Source organism: Chlamydotis macqueenii, chromosome 6 (assembly GCF_036417535.1).
Source record: "Chlamydotis macqueenii isolate bChlMac1 chromosome 6, bChlMac1.mat, whole genome shotgun sequence".
NCBI lineage: Eukaryota > Metazoa > Chordata > Aves > Otidiformes > Otididae > Chlamydotis > Chlamydotis macqueenii.
The window spans coordinates 1,386,445-1,409,426 of NC_141561.1; the positions used below are offsets into that span (position 1 = coordinate 1,386,445).

General features: G+C 49.0%; 1 protein-coding gene and 1 long non-coding RNA gene across 2 annotated transcripts in view; one reads left to right on the forward strand and one right to left on the reverse strand.

The window, feature by feature from the left end:
* LOC147600158 (uncharacterized) overlaps positions 1 to 9,383 on the forward strand; it is a 37,915-nt gene extending 28,532 nt beyond the window's left edge. Inside the window, exon 2 of the long non-coding RNA XR_015258897.1 lies at positions 9,072 to 9,383. This is a non-coding gene — a long non-coding RNA (uncharacterized LOC147600158). The remainder of the gene's footprint in view (positions 1 to 9,071) is intronic.
* Positions 9,384 to 14,143: 4,760 nt separating this feature from the next.
* The window catches only part of KCNJ3 (potassium inwardly rectifying channel subfamily J member 3), a 36,195-nt gene continuing 27,356 nt past the window's right edge, over positions 14,144 to 22,982 (reverse strand). The window contains exon 3 of the mRNA XM_086750953.1: positions 14,144 to 15,810. Coding sequence (XP_086607079.1) covers positions 15,227 to 15,810 — 584 coding nt within the window. The 3' untranslated portion in view covers positions 14,144 to 15,226. The remainder of the gene's footprint in view (positions 15,811 to 22,982) is intronic.

Here is a 22,982-nt window from a genome sequence, read left to right on the forward strand (position 1 = left end):
CCCGTCCTGCACCAGAAGCACCTGGACTGCAGTTGCAGCAGAGCCCCTAAAGGCAGTGGTTCCAGCCCATTAAGCTAAATTAATTTTGTATTATCATTACTACGTTACCTATTGGAAGAACAATTCTCCCTTCTTTGTGAAGGATGGATTTTATTTCTGCCAAAACATTTGCAGCTCAATGAACAGAATTAATTTATAATTTGGCAGTTAATGTGTCCGCAAGCTCTCATGAAAGAAAAAAAAAACTTATTAAACTTAATCGGGTTTTAGGTTTTCATTATTTCTGCTCTAATAAACACAGGAAAGCATACCGCAGGAGTGCGGAGGCTTCCGAAGGGAGGGCTGCGAGGGTCCGGCACCGGCACCCCGAGCGAGGGGTAACCCCTGAGGGGCTGGGACGGCTTCCCACCAGTAACTCCCGCATTCCGAATTACTGGAGCCAGCTCAGTGCGACCCCTTCCCCGTTCTGCTGTGCACATGTATGCACGGACACATACGTGTGTGGTTTTATGTCTGTGGAAGAATATGCTTGTAGCAAACAGATTCTATTTTTATATCTTATATATATTAACAATCTAGTTACATATAAATATATATTTAATATATATATATAAAAAGCTGATGCTGTTTGCTAGCATTGCTCCTTTCCCAAGCAGCTGTTGATGTTCAGGACCTTGCTAATTAGTTTCACAGTCAGAGCTGAAATTAATGATGCAGAGTCAGATATTTTAAATTCTCGCTTTTTCTCCCGTTTTTCTCTTTTCCCCCTGCCCAGACACCTGATGTGCTACCTGAGGTGGGTATTTGGGTGTGCGGGGCGCAGCCCGTGGGCACCTCTCCAGCCCGGAGAGCAGGCAGGGTCCTGATGTGGTGAGGGGCGCGCAGGGCCAGGAGGGATGCGGTGGCCCGGTGCTAATGGAGAAGAGACCTTTCTGAGAAGAGTAGAAAAACTATTGTATCTTTTTTTTTTTCCCCTAAGTATTTTGCAGCCTATGAATATTTTTAAAGCGATCCTCTGCCTCACATCTCTCTTGGATGGCTGCAGTGTGGTTGGCCGTTGCCACGGCAGCGCTCAGCATCTGCTCCTGCCCAAGGAGCCGCGTGCTGGTCTCCATCTGCCGCCACCGTGGCCCAGGGCTCCCCGTGCCAGCCCAGGACCCCGCACTCCACCCGGCGCGTTTTGAAGGAGGTTTTTTTTTCCTTCTCCTCTTCCTGTGTCGCAAAATCTTTCTGTGCCAACGCATTCATTTAGAGTCGCTTCTCAAGCCGCCCTCCTGCAGCGCAGACCGAACGTCACGATCTCAGCGCCCGCCGTGACTTACAGGTCTCGGGTGCCTACGGAGAGTGGTAGGGTAGGGATGAGGGGGATCCTGAGCTCTGCAGAGCTCAGAATGATGCAGATGTGGTGCATGTAGGTATAAATACCATCATATGTCTATGTGTACATAGGCACACCCACAGTTATTAAAAGCCATACATTAATGACTTTTAATAAATTTTTACATTGATTTTCCTCCTTTATGAAGAAATGGGAGAAAGTATGAGATGTTATAGGTAATTTTAGGTAATAAAAAGATATTTTTTGGGTGATCTACTGCTCAAAGAGAAATATATTACTTAGCGTTAAACTGAGGAGGGACGTGCTTTTTGCGGGAGAGTGGTGCTGGTGGAGTTGGGGAAGCGGTGCAAGTGCCCAGGGTGGTGAAACAGGGTTTTCACAAGACAAAATGCTTCCATTTTCCCACAAAAACTTTGTTACGCAGCTTCATCCCAGTTCTTGCTGGAGGGACGCGAGTGTTGCTGGATCTTGTGCAGCCCAGATCGTTCAGTAAATACATTTGAAGTTGCTTTCATATTGCCATCCCCTAAAACATTTTATAAAAAGCTGACCTGCCATTTTCGAGGATGGGTTAAGGAATGAAAATATGAAACAGGAAAAAAAAAAAAGGCAGCAAACCTCCTCATCCCAGGCGTCCCACCAAACCACCGCTTCACGCCATTCGCATGTCCAACAAGTCAAGCTGGAGCGGCGCCAGCCTGGCAGGCTCGGCGGCCATGGGGAGGGTTTCTAACGACGGCGATGGGAAAGAATGAAGCGCCCAACGAGGCAGTTTGGGGAGATCGTGCTGCTGGTCCCGCCACAGCAGCATCATTACTGGGACCTGGGAATCCCATCCCAGTGACCATGGCCACTGCTCAGAGATGCTCAGACATGCTGAGAAAACAAACACAGTGGGATGATTTTTTTACAGCTGTAGCAAATCCTTAGTAAAATGTGTGTTGCTATAAAAATCTCCCACCTCACAGGGAAACGGGGATGGCTAGCGTGCTCAGAGTGCAGCCCCAACCGCTCTTTTGGAAGAACGGTTTCGGAAAAACCATTCCCTAATCCAGGTCTCCCCTGGAAACCCTGGGAAGCTCTTTCTTCCCGGATACCTGTGGGACCGAGGAGGATAATCTCCTTTTTGTTCCTGCTCTGCGCGGAATAATTAATTTCAGGACGCAAAATGGAAAACACTGAGGGGGGAAGAAAAGGGGAGCTGTTACCATGGCACCGCAGGAGGGGCTGGCTCCATCCTTCCCGGCGCACGCTGCCTGTCTCGGCAGGACCGGCTCACTCAGCACGGCTCGAAAAAAAAGTCTGCGATTCAGCCTCGAAAGCCGCTGCGAGGGCTGGCGGTTGGATTTCTCTCTTCTCTCCCTGCAGTGTTGCAGCGGTCAAGGGCTTGTGCCCGGTTGCTGCGCGGCTGCAGCGGGCAGGGTGCCAGGGCTGCGCGAGGATAAATTCCCATCCATAAATAAGGGATATGCATGAAAATTCTGTACTATGAATAAAATACATTATACCAGTCTCTTAGCTGCCATAGTGCGTAGGTCGCACACGCATCGCTAACAAACCACACTCCTGCTTTTCCGTAAGCGCACGTACCGTGCTCGCTGCTCCTCCGCTGCGCCTTTTAAAACTTCCATCTGGTATATTAGCATTTCTTCTAATTAACGTCAGCTCGAATCACAGCCACCTACATAAAAACACAGCCCCGCACAAAATACGGGGAAAAGCTCTTTTACCGACAGCGCCAACATTTCGCGTTGGCCTGGCTGCGCGTGGCAATGCGCCCCACAGAAGCTTTTATGGAGAGGAGGAAAAACTGGGAAGTACGCGTAACGGTTCATCAACAGGAAACGCTTGCTACTGCTTTCCCCTGCTCACAGGCCGGGATGAGAATAAGAAAACTGGGAAAGGGTTTTAGGAAGTCTAACAAGGGTTCAGTAGGTTTTATTGATTATTGATCACTTTTCCCACGCGTGTCCCGCCTTCCCGCCCTGAATACGTGATTTATACACAATAATGTTGACTTACAAGATCTTAGCAAAATATTTGTGAGAAACACCCAGGTAGGACCAAAGAACGGGCACCTTGTAGATGTAAAGGCGGGAAAGGGTGCCGGTGCTCAGCTGTCCTCTCCTGCGCATGTGCCAAACGCCACCAGCAACTCTGTGCTGGGCCTCGACGTACTGTTCCTCAGAGGGATGAGCTTTAATCAAAATTCCAGAGGACAGAGTCTCAGAAGGTTGTTCCTGTGGCTGACTGCTGCCTCTAAACCCCCTGGGAACGGTTTGGCTTTTTCTGGACGGCTGATGTTGGTTTATCTACGTGAACAGATGCAGCAGCTTGTATTTACAATTGTCATTAACAACAACATTTTCCAAAGCAAAGTCCTCCATTGGAACAGTTAAACATTAAATTTTAAAGACTGGCTAGATGTTATGCATCATGAGAAACCTGTGCCTCACACCTGATGTGTGGGGGATCTTTGGCAAGCCTAACTTTGAGGGAGACCTCATTGCTCTCTACAACTGCCTGACAGGAGGGTCTAGGGAGGTGGGTGTTGGTCTTTTCTCCCAAATAATTTGTGATAAGATGAGAGGAAATGGCCTCAAGTTGTGGCAGGGGAGGTTTAGGCTGGAAATGAGGAAACACTTCTTTACTGGAAGAGTGGTCAGGCTCTGGAACGAGCTGTCCAGGGAAGTGGTGGAGTCACCATCCCTGGAGGTGTTCAAAGAATGTGTAGACGTGGCACTGCAGGACGTGGTTTAGAGGGCATGGTGGTGTTGGGTTAATGGTTGGACTTGATGGTCCTGGAGATCTCTTCTAACCTTAAAGATTCCATGATTTTATGATTTGAGGAGAAATATGCCATTTGAGGTGGGGATACTCCTCCAGCACGCTGGCTTTGTTTGCTGCTTTGTTTTGGCTTTTGGCTGTAGTTGAGAGAGTTCATCTTTGTGCCTAACTCCGCGGACACTTCTCATCAAAATATTGAACTGCTCTGTAAAAGTGTGGTTTTCCAGTTGTGCCATGACTTTCATACTTCAGGGACTGAGCAACAATGTGATTCTCTTTTCTATTATTTATCTCTTATTTCTCCAAGTGAGACAAGTGGTAAGCTAGCGTTTGGAAGCGCAGCACATTTAAATATTGCGCTGCTACCTCTCTCCAAAGGGCAATCCTCCCGAGCGCTGCGCTGCGGTTTCTCCTATCAGGACAGAGGGATCTAAACACGCATTTGCAATATTAAAGATTTAGCAGAGGCGCGATGATACCCGCTGTGGCTGCCAGTAGCGATGTGAATCATCAGAGGATAGGAGGATAACAATTGGGTTTTCACTCCAGCAAAACCCACATTCCAGGATTTTAGATACCGGTAAGAATGACTTCAGTTCCCAGTGGCAGTTACATGTGTGTAAGGATTTGAAAGTATTTTTGTTTTAAAATCTACCAACTCCACACAATGTGGAAAGCTCTTCTGGTGGAAGCCCAGCTCCTGCTGGTAGTTCCAGTTCTTCCAGATTGATGTGGGAGCTGAATTTGGAAATGGCGGATTTCAGCGCTAAGGACAAAAGGGGAATAATTTAGAAATTTTTTTTTTATTAAAAAAATAACATTATGTTCCCCCAGTAATGTTACAGCTTTTCAAACTCATGTCTGCGTCAGCCTCCTTTTTTATTACTATGTAGGGCATCTATGGATTTTCCAGTTTCTGATCTGCCCGTGACAACCGGATATTTCTGGCTCTGCAAGACTAAAATTGAAAAACATTTTTTTTCTTTTCTTTCTTTTTTTTTTCTCCCTTATAGTAATCCCTGTGTCCCTGGCATCAGTATGGTGGTTATTATTAACGGCGCTGGCACAGCCTATACCTTTCCTGTGCGGTTTCCCACAGTGATTTTTCACGGGCTGAAGCCTGTGATCTTGTCCGTAAGTCCCAGCTGATGACCTGCGGGGAACGAGACGCTGTATTTTTGCCGCCAATAACGGAGACCTTGCAGAAAACAGGCAGCTGAAGGCAGCCAGGACCACAGCCCGTGTACACTGATCTATCACCATAGAAACAGATAATCCACAAACGGTCCATTTCTACAAAACCAGTTTACACGACGGAGCAGCGCTGCCTTATTAAACAGCACTGTGCGCTTGGTATTGAATGCATCTGAGGGGAAAAAACATCTGGAAAAAGATCTTTATAACTCACCCCAGCACCTACAGATGGGTGATGCGGGGCGTACAGCTGGGCAGGCCAGCCCTGCGACCGACCAGGTGGAATTTACTCACACCAACCGTCCGCTGGTGACAACAGGGACATAGCAAATCCCCGTGATGATCCCGTATATGGATTTCTACAAACAAGACCCAAGAAACTCCAGGAGGAGAGCAGCTCAGATGGGAAGCTCCTGGTGCGGTGGATGGGACAGGGTGGGCAGCCTGCCCCGAGGCAGAGCCTGGGGAAATGCCAGCTGTCTCCCTCTGCAGCCCGGAGAACAGTGGTTTTTCCAATTATTTGTCACATGCTAACTCTTAAAAATTTGGGAAGGAAGTTCAGCTCTCATTAAAAATATCCTATCTACGTTAAATCTATTTCTCGACTCTTCAGAAGCAGTCTATGTGCTCCAAACTACTTAAAAGGCACTGGAGCAGAGAGCTGGAAGTGTAATTCAAGTTGTCGTCTCCTAAATCCCTTCCATTTTCATACAAAGATTTGTGGAAGCAGCAGCAACCTGGCTCCCACAGCAGTTGGCCTAACCAGACTAACTGAACTGTCCACCACAGCAATAATTACGTTCATGTTTGCTTATTTATATCAAAGTGAGGAGCTTCACTGGAGACGTCCATGCCGCATGTCCTGCCAGAGTGGAAGACCCAACGGCTGCTTCTCTCCTGTGCGAATATTTTTTTCCTCTCATTGTAAAAAAAAAAAAAGGTCTTGATGAAGCAGAGTCAGTGGTGTGCTCTGTGCTGTATCTGGGGTTGCTCACCTGCAATACGATAACAAGCAGGACAGAAGATGGAACCGCATCGTGAGGACACACTGACTCGGTGCACCAGCCCGTCCACCTGCCCAGCTCCCTGCCATCGAGGGAGGCAACAAGGAAAATATCAAAATAGGGGTTTTTTTCACTTCTTAAAAAATATGAGAATAGTTAATTCCCAGAGCAAGAAGTTTTATGGAAAAGAAAAAAAAACAAACAAAACCCAACAAAGAGGAACTGAAGGGTTCTCAACGAGCCAGCTGCACAGCGTTTCAGATGTTTCTACCCCAGGAAGGAGTTTCCAGTTGGAGCCGCAGGAAAACACTGCAGCACCTGCTCCCATGCCCTGGGGCTGTGCTCTGCCGCTTACCCAGGACTCCCCTTTCTCCTTTTTTTTTTTTTTTAAGAAAAATTTCAAAATTTCAGGTGTATCTATGTGACTACAAGTTCCTTTCCGGACTCATTTGAGTATTCTCTTTTTAGCTGCTCCACACCCAGACCCTGTAGAGCCTGCAGTCCCTGGCACTCACGCCACGCCTCAGCAGAAGGATGCGAATGCCTCACAATCATATTATCGTGCAGGGGTTTTCAGCCCGGGGCGGAATGATGTGCAACGCTTGGAGAGCGCCCGAGCACTTCCAACTCAAGAAAAAGCAGCCTGAACAGAGAGGACAGGGACTGACAGCTAAATCAGCATTTTTATTTTTATTTTTTTTGCACATCCAGTTGTTTCTAGGTTAAGATTTTGATATCTAGATTTAAGAAGACAATAAATTGTCCTCACGCCACCTAGACCTACAAGCACTTAAAAAACATTCTTCCGCTGTTGTCTTTCTGCTCCGTTAATGTTGGCGCTGAAGTATGGGAGCAATATCTGACATTTCTTACGGAGTGTGCCATTTCCTGAGGGCTAAGCAAACGCAGGATGTGTGCACAGGGGAAAATATCATATGAAATACATAAATTATGCAACGGTGTTGAGTTATCGGTGTGGAGGCCTCGTGGCCTAGGTGAACATTGTGTGTGGGCAGAACTGTAAATCACCGTGCAGGGCCCACAGTGGAGCTGACACGTGGCACCCTGATTTTATAAGAGATACTGTAGAAATGCTATATAAAAATTAAGAATACGTCTTGTCAAATAAAATGTTTCTTGCTTTTTTTTCATATTGAACTATAAATTTTGCAATAGGAAGGGGCCGTTGAGTTTTTTGAATGTTTCTGAAGAGACGCGACCTCTCCTTGGAGAATGCAGCCCGTGTTTCTGGCCCCGCGGCATCACTAGATGTCGGCGAGACAGCTGGTGGTGTTAGGACACTGCTGCTGAACCAGGAGAACCTGGGTCTTGAGCAGGGTAATTAAAAATAGGAGGGCATTGGATCCCCAGGATCCACTCATCATGGCCTGCCGTGCATAGAGCATTCAGATTTTGGCCAATGAGTAGATTCCCAAAGCTGAACCCAGTCCTAACCCTGCAGCCATCGTGCATCGTTTTTTCTCTTCCATTTTAAAATCTTTCAAGTTGAAAGGGCCGACCTATTTTTAGCGCCTCACATAAGGCAGTTCGTGTGTCATCCAGCTGCAGCCCAGTATTTAAAAAATTACTCTCTTGAGAGTCAGCCGAAGTCTGCTGCTTTCTGATTTTTCAGAAGGAGGAAAGGCACGGCCATCTGAAGTTCCAGGGACCCAGGGCAATGCAGTGACCTCGCCGTGCAGTGTTCAACCGCCTGGCCCCGGCTCTCCTGCCTCACATACCATCAAAAGTCCGTTAAAGAGAAATCGATTGTCTTCACCTAGAGCTTTTCATCCACTTACGCCACAGGGAACGGCTGAAGCAGAATAAATGACTGCATTCCATAAACATCAATGGGGAACTATGCGCTCTTCGGATGCACATTTGTATTTTAGGATTTGATAATCTCGTTGCTGAGGCGGTAAGATTGAACAACTTTGGTAGAAAGATGGAAGAGACAGAGGTGTTTATGAGATCTTTTTTTGTTTGTTTGTTTGTTTGTTTCTGAACTCATCGCCTGGCATGCTTTTGGCACCTGCCACCGCTGCTGCGATGCTTCATGCCACGTCGCTGCCGTTCCCACCCTCCGCATCCCATGGAGGTGGCAGGAGCGTGGTGGTGCGTCACCTTCCCGTGCAGCTGCCCTGGTCACCAGCAGGCATGGGGATGGCTGCGGCCAGCTCAGCGCACGCGTGCAGCAAACCTTGCGCTTAGCGCGCCGTTAAACCAACGCGGGTCAGGCACCTAAAGGCATGGCTGAACTGCAATCAGTCAGACAAAACATTCCTACGTGGACTCTCTAGCATTCCACATTCACTTTCAAATTTCCTCAATGTACAAGCATTGATATTTTTTTTTCTTATTAACAGGGAGAATTTTGTGACTAAAGGAACAAGGTATGGTCAATTAATATATTTGAGGAAATGTGTTGAGAGTTTTCCCCAATTTGCATTAAATGAAAGGTATAAATTTGTAATATATTCATTAAAGGAAGAACAAAATACTTTGATTTATCATCTCAAAGGGCAGCTTTGCTAATTTATTTTTAAAATTAACTTAATTTTGCTATAAAGTGTGGATTTATCAACATTGTCACTTTTAGTATAAAGGATTTTGTATAGTTCCTTCTTGGAGCGGGGTGTAAGGTCATGTTTATATCAATCCTAAGCATCACGCCCACAGAGGACTTAATTTTCTCCCTGTGTTGGGCCATGCATTAATTTGGCTTTTCTTCTCTTTGTTACTGACAGAGCGTCCAAGAATGCTGAAGGAAACGATGCCTGGAGCGTTCCCAGGGAAAGTCTGGAGGATGCCAAGAGAAAAGTCTCCCCAGGTTACTCCAACAGCGAGCGATGCTGCCGTGCCCGCGCTCTCCCTCGCTTTTCCTCTTTCGCACGCTCGTCCATCTGTCACGAGCTCTCCATCGCATGCAGTTGGTGTGGAACCAGTCCAAAGACTCAACTGCCAAGGCAGTGCCCAAAAAGCTTAGCTAAACCTACAAACATTTTAGACAGAAGTAAATGGAAATGAAAATGGGGAATAAATCTGAATTAGCAAACAACTATTTTGCGTGCTCTTACCTATGGTATTATAGACACACAGACATCACAGATAGATTGTATATTTTCTGAGGAATGTATGTGTAATTATGTGCACACTGAATATTTTCTGACCTGTATGTTGCCTTACCTCGAAGCTCTACTGAGCCCACAGCATTTGGAGTCACTGACACATCCTCATGTCGTGCTCATGCTGTTCCTCAAACCTCCACCAGCTTGGCAAAGCCCATTACTGGGGTGAATGGAGACGGGCACTGGAAGGCGAGCTGCTGCCTGGGGCTGCGCTGGCTATGGCGAGTGCCGGTGGACCACCCCGCGGGGGCTGACAAGCAGTTTCAAAGACAAATTACATAACTGGTTGTCATGTGTGCTGTTCTGCTCCCTTCTCATTAGCCTCTCCCATCTAATGGGAGGAAAGTGATGGCAGCCTGGGTGGTTTCACTGAGTTGCCCAACTGCCATGACTATAAGCTGAGCTTAATAGTGAGAAAACGCTCATGGCATTGGGGTTATCATCCTTCATCGTTTGGTGATGCCCACAGTCCATGAGCTTTATGAACAGACCTATTGGCTTGGGAGAGGACTCTACATGGTGACAACACTTGGGTCAAGTGAGTCTTCCTGGTTTAGTGGTGTTGGGTTGATGGTTGGACTTGATGAGCTGGGAGGTCTTTTCCAACCTTAATGATTCTACGTGTCTCCCACCCCCGGGAGGTGCAGGTGTCTATTTCTGATGTGGGTCTCTCATGGGTGAAACAGTCAGAGACGTCTCAGCCAGTGGATAGGTAGTTAATGTCTATAGCCAAAACATAAATAGATAGCTGTGAAACGGGAGAAACCCATTTCCCTGCCTTCCTCATGAAGAAGGGCAGCCGGGTGGGAGTGACAAGGCGCCTGACCCTCCCCAGCCTGTACCCAAGTGATGGGGTTAAAGCCCATTGCTCTCCCTCAGCCGTGGTTGGTCGGGTCAGCTGTGGTGGCTGCATCCAGGAGGATGCTTACCAGCCTCATGACCTGTCAGGTCTCAGACCACATCCCCCGTGGCAGAACTTGTGGGTAGAGCGACGGCAGAGCCGGTTGGGACAGACCACCCCTTCTGTCACTGCAGCTTTGGGGACAATGCTGTCCACAGACCTGCTTGATCCCTCAGAAGGAGCTCGCCTGGCTCCAGTGGTCATGAGAAGCAACTCGATGGCTGCATCCAGGCAGTGCCCTGCGAGCTGCGGTGGGATAGGATGGGACAGAATGGGATGGGATGGGATGGTACGGGATGGAGTGGGAGGTCATACACAGCCCAACACAGCAGCGAGGGCCTTCCAGCTTCCGACGGCTGAGGCACAGATGTTTGTCTTGGGAATAATAATTCAAGTGCATTTTTGCAGCAATCAGTGAGTGCTTGGAAGCGGTGTAAACAGATTAACGAACCCAGTATTGCTCTCAGGCTAAATGGTACTTATAACCGCGCAGAAACTGGGCTGCTGTAAAAGGCGGAGTGTGTGCTCTCACTCTCTGCCCCTCTCTTTCTCTTTCTGGCTCTTGCCCTTTTTTCTTCCCTTTCATGAAGTGGAAATATGAGAAGTGTAGCTGTACATCACATCAAACCCATGAAACTGGTAATTCTGTCATCACATCGGCTCCTCGGTTCCCCGAGGCCGCCCTCCACCAGCCGGGATATCCGCGAGCTGGTCCAGGTGATGCCAGCGGTGCTGCGCCGGGGGATGTGGAGATGGCAGCGAGAGGAAAGCGCTGAAGAGAAACCAGGTGCGTGAGCATGCAAGGACATCTCCAGCCTTTACTCTCCCATCACTTCCAGCAGTATGGACAAAATATACCAAAATACATAGGGACAAGCACATGGTGACCAGTGACGTGAGGTCTGGACTTGGAGCGAGAGGAGGAGTTAACAGGAAAAACAAAATATGGTTCTGCTCTAGCAACCTTCCTTCAGCTGCTGCTTGAGGCGAAGGCATTAAAAAGTCAGCTATTGTCCTGCATCTTTTGTTATTTTTTTATTATTTGTATTTTCTTAGCGGAGAACTTATTTTGCACATCCGTAGTGGTGATACCCAGCCATTAATGGGGCAATTTAGAGTTAAAAAAAACCAAAGAGGAAGGTCTGCTGTAACAGGGAGAGATCTGACAGCCTCTACTGCGTCCTGGAGCTTTAATTCCTGGGGCTGGATGGATAAAAATTCCTACTTCATGGAGAGAGAGCGCTCCCCAGTCTCTGTGCTGCAGAGAAAACAGCATTTCATAAACCAAGGAAAAGCTCACAAATTCAGCAGGATGTGGGCTCTGGGGCCGCCCAAACTGCAGAGCCCATCGGTTTGCAGCACGTCGCTCGGGCTCGGCTCTTCGCAGGAAGGCTCCTGACTCAGCATTTTGGGGCTGGGCTCAGCCAGACCCCCACCCACCCAGCACCCTGAAAGCGCAGCTCAGCTAAACTCGGGCTTGGGTTTCGCTGCTTTCAGGAGCAATCAAGGGCTTGCTGCTTTTTGCACCCACTAAATGTGAAACCAGAAGCCCTTGACCACATCGTCATTTATTCAAGCAATACAAAGTGGCGTGGATAAAAGACAGACACATTTAAACCCAACTACTTTTGAAAGTTTAATAGAGCTTTAGATAAAACTGAGCTTGCAGTATTAATGAATACAAGAGTTTCTCCTTTTGTATAATTCAAATAAACTTGTACATTTATACAGTTATAGCCTGCATGCCCGAAAAAAATGTGTTTAGTTTGTTCCAGTTTCAGTCTGTACAATTTACAGGATAATTCAAGCATCAACTCAGCAGCAGAGAACACAGACCGGCTGTGCAATCAGACAGGGACCTTTCCTTAGCATAAGCATCAGGGCTGGGCTAAAATGTTAATTAGGAGGGGAAAAAAAAAAAAAAAAAGTGGCCACACCAATAAAAATTAAATATTAACCAGAAAAAACTTCCTCAAGTGAAGAACTAAAGGAAGTTATATCATCCATGGTTGTACGTTCACTCCTATTAGTAAAAACGCAGCCATTGTCACCCGAACACGCGCAACGCCTTGCGGTACAAGCCACAAGCCTCGGAAAGCTTGCGTCCAGCAAGGACAGGCGCGTATTTTGATTTAAAAAAAAAAAATCAAACTTGTCAGGTAATCACAACTTCATATTCTCCAATGGCACTGATGAATAAAAGCGAGGATACCGCTGCAGCTCCTAACCCAATCTCGCACACAGATTCAGCTCAACGTTTCCCAGAGGAAACCTCCCCGGGCTCTCCTGAAGGCAGGACCTTGCGGACACCCTGCCAGGCAACGGGAAGCCCCATGGTTTTTGTGAGGGAGGACACTGGTGGCCCTGGGGCTGGTGAAACGCCATTGCTGGTACTCTGGGGACACGGCAAACGTACTTTTCCATAAAGAAAAGTCAACCGGACCATGAGCCATCCCCAAGCTGAGCGCATCAGTGACCCAGGCAAAGACGGGCAGCCGCCCAGGTGGGACCTCGATGTCCCAGGGAGGGGGACCCCCACCTTGCAGCTCCACTTCCATACCAGAGCCACAAAACTGAGGGCACCAGCACCACACGGCAGTGCGTGGGTTGGGTCACGCTCCAGCAGCATCCCGGGAAGGAGGCAGCAGTCCTCCACCCACCCTGAATAAACCAAATGTGGTTTTTTTGAGGAGAGGTCAAGCTGCTGGAGACCCTTCTTTCACAAACCAGACCCATCTGCCGAAGGCTGCTGGCAGGACTCACCACTGGCCAAGTGTTCACCACGCTGATCAACGTTCTCGGCGCTCTGGTGCGGACACGGGGATGTTTTTACTGTTCACACCCGGCAACCGTACATGGCTGTTTTTGCTAGTCAAGGACCAGTAGAAGAGCTACACGTGGTACAAAAATCAGCGGTATTTTACAAGACAACCTGAGGAAGTGTTAGGAAATGGGGGAGAAGTCGTCCAGATTTTTCCTTGCTGCAGCAGCAATTTGCTCACCGCGCACGTAGAGCGCAGGATCAGCACACGGGGAGCAGCGCACGCCCTTCCCTTCGACAGAAACGTGCGGAGGATTGCAGTACAGCCAAAGGTGTAAAAAGCATGCAGTACCACTCAAAAATCCTGACAGACGATGGAAAGAAACTCTGAAAGTCAGCAGAGTCCTTGGGTGGAGACCTGACAGGTCCTGCACCGCAACTTCCAGGGAAGGCGCTGTGCCGCAGCGGTGTCTGAGCCAACCCTCCAGCAGCTGGAGTTTCGGAATGCTTGTTCCATGCCAACATTTACAACAAAACCAGTTCTCTTCCTCAAAGATCATCAGGTCTGTTGTTATGAGTTAGGTAGCAGCCTGGTCCAGAGCCCACCAGTCAGAAGCGTCCGTCCATGACGGGCACCTCCTGACCCACGCGTGTCCGCGCCTGGGGCCACCCGGCCACGGTCTCAAGGGTTGCACACACAAACGATGCCACGCCGAGCCCTTTTCCTGGCTGCCATGGGCGGGGCCTTTCACATCCGGCTCTCTGCCGCTGCTGCCCATCGCTCCGTCTCACGCAGACCTCCTCCTCCAAGAAGATGGAACCCATCGTGACCTGGCCCCCAAATGCAGATCCCAGACCACAGGTGTCCACAGCACCGCAACAGCTGAGCTCCAGCGTTTGGGGGAGGGTTCGGGGCGCCACGGGGTGCTCCAGCACCGCAAGGCACGGTGGCGGGGGTACCCGCGCAGCACCCAGCCCTCCCGCAGCAGAACAAGATGGATCAAGGAAACCCAAACACAAGCACAGCAGGATATCAAACCAGACATTTATACAAAGTATTACTCATTTTGAAACCCACAGGGTCAACGTCAGTTAAGAACATGTTTAAACATCATTTTCACCATAGAGAAAGCAGTAAGGAGCACGACCGCGGCTCACGCAACCACCACCTGCATCGCTGCCAGCCCAACGGGGCCACCAAAGCAAGAGGGAGCGAAATCCGGGAATTAGGGGGAATCGTGGCTCTGCCTTCGGGGTGCAGTTCGTCCAGAAGAAACGCCTGCTTGGCTTCACGGAGACATTCAGCTGGTTTCGTGTTTAGCTCTTCTAGCAACATGAGAAATGAAGCACGTCCTACTTACTTATTTAAAACGGTTTTCTTGCACGTATATTATAAATCATGAAGATTTAAAAAAAAATTTTTGCTAATCCTATCTAAAGTGTAAATTTTACTCATTTATTTATTGTTTTGCCTAGGCTTATTAATACAAGTCTCTTCTCTAGATGATGCCTTATGAAACACACGTTAATTTTTTTCCGGTAGCCTAGACGCAGGAAGAGAAACCCCAAGAAAATGTTAAAGCAAAATAGAAACCAGCAGTGAATTTAAGGCTAGAAAATTTGGTGTTAGAAATTAACGAATACACCTGCTTTTAAGAAAAAAAGACATGCACCGTAACTACTTTGTTGAACAAAACAGCACAACCCACATCAGAAAACAAAATAAATTTCAAATCAAATTATAACGTACCCTGAAAGTCACCCACCCGCGTGTTGTACCTACTACTCTTAAGAAATACAGGGGAAGGCGGCCCCTTCCCGCGTTTTTCAGGATATACAGTATAAATACAGCAGGAGTCATGCCTTAAAACTATGCAAAAATTGCACACTATTATTGCATGCGTGTTGTGATACTACATGCCAAGGAACAGCAGCTCGCCCATCGTCCCGTCCTCCCTACTCACAGGGCAGCCACCGCGACCGAGGGGACGCTCCCGCCTCCCGGCGCGCCGGGGACCACAGAGTTCGGCGGGGGCCGGCTCTCCCGCCCGCCCGCGCGGCCCTTGCCGGTAGCGGTTCCAGCTCTAAAGGACGGCTGGAAGTCCCGCCGGGTTATGTAAACCGATCCGAATTCATTTTCCGCAGTTTGGGTGGAAGGTTTCCTTCCATCCTGCCGCCGCCTGAGAGCTTCTGCAGCTTGGGCGGCAGGTCGGCCACCGACTGGCTGATGGGATCCGACATCATCTTTGTGGTTTTAGACACCAGTTTCTCCTCCGAATTCCCGGGGACCGAGCTGATCCGCTGGAGTTTCATGGGTAAATCCCCCATGCTGTAGGCCTTCTCAGAGGTGGTGGAACTCATCCTGAGGAGTTTTTTGGGGAAGTCTTCCCTCCCAGTTATTTTCTGCAGTTTCGAAGGTAGTTTTGTGCCAACTTCGTCGAGACCATCCAGGCACTCCACCGAGTTATTCCTCTCCTTGCTGTTGCTCACAGCGGGCGCTATCAAGGGAGAGGACATGAGCAGCATCTCCTCCTGCTCCTTCACGCTGTACGGTGGGGTGGGGACCTCAAACGTCGCGTGGAACTGGGAGTAATCGACTTTGAAGAAGCCCTCTTCCAAGGAGATAACGGGGAAGAACCGATGACCCCAGAGCACCTCGTCCTCGGTGTAGGATGTCCTGGCTTGGCACGTCATCCCTGCAACGAGCAAGGGAGAAAAGCTTTCACCAGTTACGGACAACTGTGGATGCACATACATCTTGGGGGTTTTTGAACATTTCAATTAAACATATTTTATGTTTTAAGCGTATAAAAGAAAAGGCATTGGCACGCCTCCCGTTTAGACACGGTAGCTATTAAATGGTCAATGGAAGGAGCACAACTGAATAATTCACATCTACTATTAGGGACACTTTTGAACGTGCTGCTGACAAAGGGAAATGGTTGGACTTGACGATCTTGGAGGTCATTTCCAACCTTGATTCTATGACTTAATGAAACACAGGGCTAACTGATAACCCCGGTATTAAATTAGCAAGAGCTGCTAATTGTAATGGAAAGTTGGACTTGTTAGGACCTTAAAGTATGACCAAGTTATGCCATATTTTCATCATTTTGATGAAGGACCCTACACTTTATGCACAGCATGCACACACCAAGCCTGCGTTTGTGCACGCCAACCCACCAGCGAGCAGAAGGTATGTCCTATGAAATACATTTATTCCTCTTTAAGGGCTTCAACCAGCAACCTGCTCACAGATCCATCGCTGCCAGGCTGAGACCCAAGCTTCAAAAAATTAGCAGGGAAGAAGAAACGTGACTAAGAGGCAGACCACTGCCCATCCTCTTCCTCCACTGCCCAGACTTGGCCATCCTGGTGACACATCTGACCTTAGAAACCAGAGGGAAACCATGACCGTGGGTGGAGGCGTCCAAAAGAAATCCTGCTGCTTCTTTTTTATTTTTTTAAACGTTACCTGCAGCAATCTGTAAATAGAAATGCCATTTTATCCCAGCGTAGCAAACTGGAAATACGACAGGCGGTTTCCAGGACGCTAACCCTACCTCTGCCAACACATCCTCTGCTCAGCTGGCAAGAACGCCTTTAAGTCAGGAGAACATTATAAACAACTTTGGAAGGTGTGAGAACGATAGCAGGGCTGTGGCGAGGAGGAGCGGTGGATGGATACGCACCTGGTGACACACAGCCAGAAAAATAAAATTTTATTACACTTACGTTACTGCTAATGGAATCGGAGTTTTAGTTTTGCATAGCGATTTCCACTGCTGGTACATCGGAGTGTATCACAAAACATAAAACTCAGTTTTCTGTTTTATCTTTTAGGAGAAAAATATGAAGCCAGGGTTTTTTTGCACTGAACGCCGCTCCCACCGCCCGCGGCGGCGCCCGGCCGGAGCTCACAGGGGCGGGAGCGCACCGAGCGATCCTACCCCCTCCCCACAGCCCCTGCCAGGCACGCAGCTCGCGCTTCACACTCCGCTTTCACCCGGTCACCACGCCTTCCAGTTCTGCTCACCGGTGAAGTGGAAGCAATCACACACCTAATGGGTTTAGAAAAAAAAATTGCAATTTTTATAAAAAAATGGCAATTAGAGTGGGTTCTTCTCCCATCTGCGTCCTTACTCCGCAGCTGTTCATCAGCCGTACCTGCGCCGCGGAAGCCAGACCTTTTCCCCTCCGCTTCTTCAGACCCGACCTCTGAGGGAGACCTCGTTAGCGACCCGACGCGTCTAATAATGCATGCAAACGGTGGGAGCCGCATACAGAATTACTGGGCCTACGGCGCCTGCGAGGCAGATGGCTGGGTAACTCCGGTGACCTACGCTGTAGATAACAAATTGCCAAAAACGCAAATCTCTCTGGATGGAAAAGTTGGTAATTGTTGCGTTGGCAACACAAAAAAAAAAAAAAAAAAAGAATGAAGCTTTATTGTGAAGGCATGCTATCGAAATGCCATGGCGGTGTAACAAGGTGGGGAGCAGAGGGGTCAGCAATGCTGCCAGGGCTCCGGGGACGGGGACCAGCGCACGGGACCGGCCGGTACCTGCATCTCCATCCCCGTCTCCATCCGCATCCCCGTCTCCATCTCCATCTGCATCCCCATCCACATCCGCACCCACAAGAGCTGTCACCCTGCCATCTCCCAAACCTGCTGCTGCCAGAGGCTTTCAAAGGGGGTTATCTTCTACCTGCTTCCTATCGAAAGATGCATTAGCTGAACCTGAGGAAGATCAGCTTCACATTTTGTTCCATTCATGTAACCCTTTGCAAGCCCACAGGAGAGACAAATATTTGCAGGTATATAATTTTTTCTGTAAAATCAATTTATCCTGTTCACTGACAAACCCGAGGGTGCAAATTATTTAACAGCCTCTCAGGATGAACAGCAGCGATTAACACGCTCGTTGTCACAGGGAATACCTGTCACGCTCAGCAGACGATGCTAAGAGGTGCCGACGTGCTTGGTAAGCCCTTGGACACCAAATCAATTGCGAAAGGCACGTGATGACCGGAGAGAGAATCCACGTCCTTGCGCAGGACAAGCATCAGCTCTTCACAAGCCTCCTAACGCATGGTCCATCCTTGAGGGGGTCCCAGCCGGCAACGGCGCTCAGGAAAGGCATGGTCATTGGGGTCCAGGACAGTGACACGTCCCGTGCCAGGAGCACCTCATGTCACTCAGGGCACCCTGAAAGCTGTGAGCAAGGGTACAACTACCCACAGCCGAGGCGGGTCCGTACGTCGCGTGCAGCATCGGCACGGCGGGGGAAACGCGTGGCCCACAGCTCGGCTCTCCGCTTGCACCACGAGCCGCGTCTTCAGCAGGGTGCCTGGACAGGAAAGCACCAAACCCCAAATCCGCGAGTATTTCCCCATTTTCCCCCAGAAAAAGCAGAGGCACCTCCCTGCGACCCGCCTCTGACAGCCCTTCTTGATGCCTACCTCGGGGTTATGTCCCATTAATTTATGCTCAGATAAATACAGGCCTTTTCTTTTAATGCAGATGTGGGTTCTTTCCAGGCCTGTTAAAATTTTACCAAGTTGTCCATATTATTAATATTCATTCGCAGTATGAATTTTAAACTCTCGTTTGGAAGCAAATACGCTGTATGCAGTGCGTATAATTAAAAAGCCATGAAATTGCCGCAGTAAAAGGCTTCGACGCATTTTGTGCATCACTCCTAACACAGACCTCCACCGCGCAGCACTCTCCAGAGCCGTTACCGGCCACGGGTCGCAAAGCTCTGCCTGCGTGCCACCACATCTGAAAAACGGGTACCCTTATGCCTATATTCCAGCAGAAAACCCACGCCGGATGTCCAATTGAAAACCCTCTCCATTATTTAAAAAAACAAAGACTGCAAAACCATTGCTCACTGCGTCGAAGGGAAGCAATGTTCACCCAGGAAGCACTGTTCCTCAGGAGGACATTTTGTCACAAACCTTGCTCCTGGGTATTTGGGATCACCCCTACCCAGGTTATCACTCACTGCTTCCAGGAATTACATCCTTCCTTCCACAGAAATCAGGAGTTGACCCTTTTTGCAAACTTGTAAGAACCATAGAACCTTAAGGTTGGAAGAGACCTCCAGGATCACCAAGTCCAACTGTCAACCCAACACCACCATGCCTACTAAACCATGTCCTGAAGAATAACAAGCTTAAAGGAAGGCAAGGGCAAAGTTTTGGGACCCTTCTCCTCATGGGCAGAAGCTGAAATGGCATCAGGGCTTCAGTGTTAGAGATGATTAGAAAGTTTATGATGGATTAAATTCAGGACCCACCCGTCCTGATCAGGCATCCCTCTGCACAGCCCAGTACATCATGCCCCAGTCCATAACACAGGAAAATCCCAGTCATGGGTATTTAGGAAAATTTTCCATTAATTCCTTAAACAAAGGACAGCAGAGCAGCTCTGGAGGACGAGCACAGGTTAAACCGATGCATTTCTTCCCTCAAGTTTGATGTGAAAGTATCTTGTATTGGTTTTTAAGTAATCGTGCCGTCTCCTTTCAGTGTTTGCTCCATCTGAAGCAAGTGCCATCGCTGGAGAAAAATGCATGTCTGTCATATCCTAAGTTATTAATTACAAGTCGTTATTTCTAGTGAGGTAGAACTCCTGGTTTTGGAGCCCTAGCTGAGCTGAAAAAGCGGATGCAATTATCCCACCCCCAGCCAAGCAGCAGACTACTTAAGCTTTTATTTTAATCTGTCTCCGGCTACAGCAGGTCCCACTCATATTCCGTTTCCAGGAAAGACCAGTGAGAAGCAGGGATGTGCAAACGCTCAGACCCAGCTGATGGGGTCGGAGCAAGGTGAGGGACAACAGCTGTTGCCACCAAACTCCCAAAAACCCAGCGTCATCGTGCATCGCCCAAAGTCCTGTCCCACCTCTGTTGGCCGCGACGTCCCCATCGCCGCAGGCATCGGATGTCGCTGAATGAGGACAAACTGCCCTTGGTCCCCAGGCTGGCTCTGAGAGCCTGAGCTCCGGGACAGTCCGTACCACAGTTAGTGCTGGCTTTAGACAGAACGGTCGCGTCCTAAAGCGCCCAGGTACGCACTCCCTCCTGACGCGGAACGGCGAAGAGACCAAGCTTCCTACGGCGGCGACTCGCTGCCAGCGCAGCTGAGAGCTGCCTCCCCGAATTAATAAGGGGGCAGATGGAGGACAAAAAAAATCTGTAAATAAGCGCTTTGACTAATTCCACCCTATAATAACCCTCAAATTATTTCTAAATTTCTAAAGTACCCAGATGGAGTTGGCTGTACTCAGGCAATTTCTAGAACTGGTAATATACTGCCTTGGAAAAACTGACAGGCGTGCTGGTACTTACACGGCCCTCTTACATTTCATGACAGGAGCTGGCCAATGGTTGGCAAATCACAGACCACTGATTTGCTTTAACACCCCCCTCGCGCAAGTCTTCAGCAGCAACGCAGGCACACTCGGGCTACGTGGCTCTTTCTCTCTCTAGGGTAATGCCAGAAATTTCCCATTAAATCTTTTAGTGTTCCTGGGTTGTCATTTGCTGGGTGCAGGGATACCAGGAGGTGTCCTTCCCAACACAAAAACATGGAAAAGTTAATCTCAACCAGTGGGGGAAAGACATAATTATTTTGGCATTACGGGGACTCAACAGCACGTCGTCCCAACGGCACCAAATCGGGCATCTCGGCATCCCACCCGCCAGGACAGGAGAAAAGAGACATCCTCCAGCAGAAGTTACCGGCAAAAATGCACAAATACGCTCACGTTTCATCAGATTTTTTTTCTTTTTTTCTCATTAAGAGCTAGGGCCCTGCACATTAAAACACCTGGTCCTGAGCCGGCCCAAGAGGCTGCCCATGCAGCCAAGCATCAAATCCCTTCACGCACTCCACTTCGCGTTTTGGGGAGGTCTTTGCCTCCTTAAACCCACAGTTTAGCTGTAAAGCCTCGAAAACATTAAACAGTGTTAAAAAAATAATCAGCTAGCGATGTCAAATCAATTACTCTGAATTAAACTAAACTACAACTTCAATCTCAGGCCATAAGGGCAAGAGTCAAACGATGGGAGGCTGAGATGCCGACAGACGTCCGAGTTCGGGGATTTATGGAACTGAGGATAGTTTGAAGCGCAATAGAACTCGCCATCCGTTCGTGGTTGCCAGCCTCTGCCGTGCAGCGGAGCCACGGAGCTGGAGGAGGGAAGTGAGAAGGGGATGAGGGCACTGGCGAGAAGAAGAAAACAGTGCGGGTTTTGGTAATTGTGGGTAACCTGAGATTTTTCTTTCTGTAACGAGCGAACGGACACGCCGCCCATGTTGCTCGTTAAGCTTATCTCTGGTTTCTTACATCGCGACACAAATAAATCCTGGGATGGGATACAAAGCAAAGCTGTGGCCGACAGATCAGCTCCACAAGAGCCGTGTCCCTTTTTTGTAACAGAAAGAAAAAGTGTGAAAAAAACGTGAACAAACACACAATGAGGCTCAAGTGAGAGCAGCATTTCTCTTGAAATTCAAGTCTGCGGCGGGCCCTTGGAGAACACTTTGTGCTCCATCACCGCTCGTTACCGAAATACAGAAATTGCCCCCGGAGAAGGAGGTCGGGGACCGATCAAACTGAGCACGTACGCAAAAAGGGAGCGGCGGGAGCAGAGCTGCTCGAGGAGAGCAGCGCACATCGGACTTCTGTCGAACATTTTAATTTCTCCTGGCGCTAAGCAGGCTCCTGCTCTGCCACCTGATTTAGTGGCACTGTTTGTGCTCCGGTGCTATAAATACCTCCCGGTTCATCCACACTGCGCCGTTCTCCCGGGAGCTCTCTTGACACTTAAAACCCCGCGGTGACAGCCAAGGTATTTTTCTCCTCAGCCCATCCTCTTTTCGGGGCAATTTCTCATCTGCCGTACCCACGTCGCTGTCTGACACCCTGCAGACAGCTCATCCCATCCTGACGCGTACCGGGAGCACAGCCACCCATCATTAGCGCACATCCCAGCAGGCTTCCCAAACGCCAGGAATCCCGGGAAAAGAGGAAGGCACCATGCATACATTAACAGTTCCCACGCAAAGGAATGCAACAGGCCGCTGCCAGGTCGGCCAACCTCCCCTCGCTGTACGAGCCACCTACCAAAAAAAAGGGGAAAAAAATAAAATTGCCCTCCTGTGCTCGGCCCGCAGACATCTGCAGCAGTGTTTTCCATTCTTTTTTTTAAAAAAAAAAGGGCCAGAATCTCAGTTATCTGAACCAAACCCTCTAACGCACAGGTAACGCAGTGACAGAAACGGATGCTATCTGAGAACCTGGCCTGCTATTTCTCTTAGTTATTTTTTTTTTGTTTAAACCCAAACCCCCATATTGTTCTGAAAGACTCCAAGCCATTCCCCTCTACCTACGTGCAGGAGCGTGTCAGGGCCCATTTCAGCCCCCTCAGCTCCTTTCTCTGAGCAGATTTGTATTTTTTTTTGCGGAGCCATCTGCCACATTCCCGTCTTTTTGCATCATTTCCCTCCTGCCGGGATGTTATCGCACAAGCAGCCGCAGCACCGATGTGGAAGCATCCAATTCCCCGCGCCGCGCGCGCTGCCGGCGCAGGAGGAAGGGGGACGGTGACGGGGAGAGGCAGCGCACCCTCTCTCCCCGGACGGGGACGCTTACAGGATGCTCGCAGACAGAGCGATGCTCTGACACGAAATTGAGTCGCCTGGCCACAAAGCGCAGCGGGTGCTCCCCAGCGCTCCCTCCAGCCCCAAGTATTCCGCAATTTTTACCGATGACGCAGCCCTGTGAGAACTTTCCTTATGCTAAGAGCTCAGAAAAACGTTCCGAACCTCGCGGCGGACAACGACCGGCGTTCTG